The 5022-nt window shown below is 32.7% G+C and overlaps 1 protein-coding gene across 2 annotated transcripts in view; it reads right to left on the reverse strand.

Moving 5' to 3' along the window:
* Positions 1–2806, reverse strand: part of LOC145034965 (E3 ubiquitin-protein ligase ORTHRUS 2-like) — a 3990-nt gene extending 1184 nt beyond the window's left edge. Inside the window, exons 1-6 of one of the 2 annotated variants that reach the window (XM_078983542.1) lie at positions 1919–2806; positions 793–1325; positions 493–718; positions 354–415; positions 176–278; positions 1–97 (exon numbers count right to left, since the gene is read on the reverse strand). The exon at positions 1–97 is cut by the window's left edge and continues 48 nt beyond it. In XM_078983542.1, the coding sequence (XP_078839668.1) occupies positions 1–97; positions 176–278; positions 354–415; positions 493–718; positions 793–1325; positions 1919–2389 (1492 nt within the window). In that variant the 5' untranslated portion in view covers positions 2390–2806. Of the gene's footprint in view, positions 98–175; positions 279–353; positions 416–492; positions 719–792; positions 1326–1518; positions 1879–1918 lie in introns of those variants that run through there. The other variant, XM_078983543.1, reaches the window with a different exon arrangement.
* Positions 2807–5022: the final 2216 nt, after the last annotated feature.

Genomic DNA, 5022 nt, shown 5'->3' on the forward strand with positions numbered 1-5022 from the left:
CTTTCCTTGTACTATTTCCATCTTCAACATCTCCATTATCTGTATGCTTTCTACTTTCTGGTGCAGCTATTTTCCATAGCCAACAAGCTTTTTCCACCTGGACAAAATAATTAAAATTTTACTAAAAGAAAAGCGAAACCCTTCAAGAAAAGGAAAAGACATTTAATCATCTCACATCATAATCCCAAGATGGAGTGCTCTTTCTCTCTGTTACATCAGTTGCATTTTTAAGCTCTTTAATGGAAGGCAAAGCCCTTGGGAGATCCCCATTTTCATCGCTACAAAATCATAATCAAAAGTAAATAACTTGAATTCATTATTCAAATGATGTAACGGAAATTACAATTACAAACCTTGTCCATGGAGCAGGATCGTTATCACAACGAACAAAGAGATACCTGCATACCTTGTAACCCTATCAGGGGCACAACAGTCATTTTTGTTTGGGAAGAATAGTAACATCAGCGAATAGAGGAATAATAATTATCTTACTTGGATTCCAGGTTTCATCCAGCATTTTTCAATCCTGTAAATGCCATCATATCTTACGCCTTTTTCAGGTGCATATGCAGATCTTTTTTCTTTGTGTGACCTCACAACGCGTACTGGATACCCTTTTCTACAACTAACTCGTAAAGCTTCATTATATTTCTCAAACTTCTGATCAAAAGATTGTGTCTTGTTTGTCCTTTTATTTCCACTCAAGTCTCTCCCACCACTGTAGATAACAGATAAAATGTAAAGAAGAAGAAGAAGAAGAAAATCCACAAATTAGTGGACATTATCACATACCTTCCAGTGTATAAAAACCACTCTCCATGATCTTCATCATCTTCATATCCTCCAGATAGTGCAACAGATTGTGCACCATAATGAGATTGACCACAAATCCCAGCAACATGAGGAAGATGAACCCCCCATTGTCTGCATTCCATACGATCCTCCCAAGTTTCACCAACAAGAACACCTGTTCCTCTTTCAGGATCATTTTCTGCAAGAATGGGTCCAAAATGATCAGGTGGAACTGTTACAAATATCTTTCCACTGCATGCATTGGCTTTCCCTGACTTCTTTGCTCTATCAGTGGTGTAAGCTTTGTCTGGTCTGTTTTGGTTTAGAACAGAATAATAGGGTTTAGGTGGCCCTGAAGCAGCATTTGACTTGGTCAACTTCGCCATTCTGATTGCTATTACAAGTGATGAATTGATTCGAGGCTGACTTGCCATTTTAGGAGGAATTGAAGTTCGACATATGGCACAAGTTCTTTTCCCCTGTCCTACCCATTTCTCAAAGCACTTCAAGCAAAAGTTGTGACCACAGGGTGTCTGTAACAAAAGGGCAAGTTAAGGTTGTGATATGAATTATAATGCATAGATCAGTGTCTCTTTTGCTTGCAACAAGAACCAATAAACAAACAAGTTTTGTTGCAACTTCAACAATGAACATAAAAACAGAGAGATGCCAAAAAAATCCAACAAAATAGGACAATAAAGTATCCAAGTAAGACTATGAACGCACCAATTGGATAATTTTTAGTCATATTCTTCAACAAGATGGACCACTATTCTACCAGAATTTGAGATTTTCTATTTTAAGCCATTTCCAGCAAAAAGAAGAAAGGATCGGGATTAATGAATATTTCATGAAGACTTTTTGTGTTGGCTGTTAGTGCATATATGGAACAAGTACTTGTTGAAACAGTAAATTGTACTATCTATGGGCATAAATCACCATGAAACCAATGCCAGTGAGTGAGTGTGTTCAATAGGGACTGCGATAATTGACGGTAATCTGAGAAGGATTTAGGGTTTAGAGTAAATCTAACACAATTCCTAGTGTGTACATGGAGCTAGATCTCAGAATGTGTGTACTTCATTTGTTAAGATATTGCTTTTGTGTTGGTTCCAATAAATGATACCGTGACGGGTCTCTCCGGGAGCTGCATGCAAAACGAACAGTTCAAGCTGCCGCTGAGAAGCTTCAGAACATCACTATCACCGCCGACGCCGATCTCATTATTGGCATTGGTTGCTTTATCACCATCATCGGATCCTCCTCCACTCAGCAATTGCTGACGTCTCTTGGCCTTGTCTTGTTCAGAGAGCGAGACATCAGATTCGATGGCGCGAATTGCCGCAATCAGCGCAGCGGAAGGTTCAGATCCCGATGTGACTGTGGACGGAGGCGGGTGAGATGAGATGAGAATTGAACAGTCTGGACACTCCCATTGGGCAGCATCGGCTAGGGTTTGTGGACGAGCAGATAGACAGTTGAGGTGCCAAGGCGTAACACAGGTCTTGCAAGTAAGCGTCTCTTCCAACGGTGGACTGATTTTGCAGATCATGCACCGGCCATCTCCGTCGCAAGGGAGGTCACTATCATGCGCCATGGAAGAAGTAGTAAGGGTGAAGGATAAGGGAAGTGAGAGAGATTGAATAATACAGGAGAAGTCAGTCTTAGTAGTAGGTATTATACTTGATGATGATTTATGATGACGATGACGATGGTGGAAAATTTATTTTATAATTATATCATCTGCAACCGGTAGGTGTTGAATTGAAATTTGGAGATTAAGAAACCGAAAATTGCTGAAATTACAACTGAAAGTGAGAATCGGATTTGAATTTTCCCTCTTCTTGTTTCTGATTACAAAAATGGCATATGATATCATAATACTATGAATATCAATATATCATCGTCAAACTCTGTTTTTAGCTCCCAACCTCCCGTTTTTTGCTTCCATTTCTATGCTTAAACACACAATCGATTTAGGGGTGTTTGACCGTGACTTCCGAAGTGAATGAATCCAAGACGTGTGATGTCGGTTAGATATTGTAATTTAAAGTCGTAATAACTATAGGCTACCTTTCTCTAAACATTAAAATATTATATTTTCTTTGATTTTTAATTATCATATCTAATCTTTATAAAATTTTAAATTATTTATATATAATTTTTAAAAATAAAAAATCATATATATATATATATATATATATATATATATAATTCTTAAATATAAAAACATTATATATATTTCTTAAATATCTATATATTTTTTAAATATCAAAATATCAATAATAATATCTAAAATATATTTTATCTATAAGATGAAATTATTCAACAATAATAATAACTAAGCAATGCATAAATTTAATAATATTTTGTTTCTAAAAGGAACAACATTACAATAATTTATAGAGGTTTTCCATTTATTAAATATGTTTTTTAATCTAATAAAATAAATGAGTTAATAGATAAACTCGTGAAAATAATTGCAAACCCAAATATGACGGGTAAGAAAAGCTCAATCCAAACTTATTTATTTTAGTATCAAGTTCATTTCAATATTAGATTATATCAATAATTGCCAACCTAATAAATATTATCTATATATTATATTTTTCATTTTTAAATTTTCTTAACAAACTCTAGTTTAATTATAAAGGTTCTTCTCATTTATTAAATTGGTTATTTTCTTATTAAACTTGAAAATATACCAATATAGTATAATATTAAAAATATATATATACGATGAGTTTTAATTAAATTTAATAATTAATAAAATTTTGTAAATTATAACAAATAAATATCAGTTTCATTTATAATATTTGTAAAAAGATAAGGTCATTTTGCTGATGAATTGACCACGTCATATTCGAAATATATATACACGATGTCGTCAATCTTCTACTATAATAAATGAAAATAATTTTGCCACATGTCCTTCTCTCATAAATTTAGCCACATGTCATTTTATCATAATTTGAGATATATTTATTTTCCACTTGTTATTACTTTAATTTTCATTTTCAATATATTATTAATTTACTTTCCATAAATTAAAACTACCATAATGACTATTAAATTTTAAATTTTAAATTTCAAATTCAATTCCAAATAAATTTACAGTTTAAACCTTTATGTTTAATATTTTGTTATAATTAACTCGTTTACTACACTAAACATATAATTTTAATTAATTTATTCTTTGCATGTTTTTTTCTCATAGTTTTCACTTATTTCAATTTCAAATTCAAATAAAATTTCTATTTAATCGTTCGTACTTAACATTTTGTTTTAATCAACCCGTATATTATACGGGTCTCACAACTAGTTCATCAATAAATGTAATGACAATTTGTATCGTTTTGTTTAAGTTATATATTTTAACAATGTTATTCAATATTTTTGGTTTAAGGTGTCAAAATAAAAAAGTTATGAATATTTTAACTTACTTGTTTGTAAAATATATTAAGCTGCTTTTTGTTTTTGGCATTTTAACAAAAAAGCTTTTAAGTTTCACAACCTTTGTCGGTTTCGTCCCTCCAACGTTTTTTTGTGAATTAATGTTTAATATTTCAAACTTTTTTCATTTATGTCATTTAGTCGGTTTCCTTATCGACTGCAGGTAACTCTCGGTTTAGATTGCGCTGACTGTGTTTTTTGTTGATGCGGGGCTGATGTGCGCGTTTTTAGGGGTCGTTTGGTTCGCTGAATTGGAAGGAATCGGAAGGAATTGAAATTTAATTACATCATTTTCTTATGTTTGGTTCAAGTTTTGAGAAAGAATTGGATTCTTAAATGTGTCCAACTTTCCTTCCATTGAGGGAAAATAAATTATATCTAAAAGATGAGAAAATTTAAATTCCTTCAAATGAGAATGTTGAAGATTACCATATTACCCTTTTCATTTTAACATTAAATATGAAAAACCTCCGTCACTACTCGTAACCACCTCCACCACAACTTTCGCCACCACTACCTAACATCTCCACCACCACCCATCATCTCCACAACCTCCCACCACCACCACTAACTGTCACCATTAATGTCGTCGCTACTGCCACCCAACATGTAACACCCGGGTTTCAGGGCTAAGCATTTTAGATGATGTAATAGTCTAGGTCAACTATTATAACTCTTTTTGAAGTAATAAATATGAAATATTTGAATACTATAAGAATTATGTGTATTTGTGTGCTTATAATCTAATTGTAAAGGTATAATTAATAAAAAATAAAA

The sequence above is a fragment of the Lactuca saligna genome, chromosome 3 (genome assembly GCF_052625555.1).
Source record: "Lactuca saligna cultivar CGN05327 chromosome 3, ASM5262555v1, whole genome shotgun sequence".
Taxonomy (NCBI): Eukaryota; Viridiplantae; Streptophyta; class Magnoliopsida; order Asterales; family Asteraceae; genus Lactuca; species Lactuca saligna.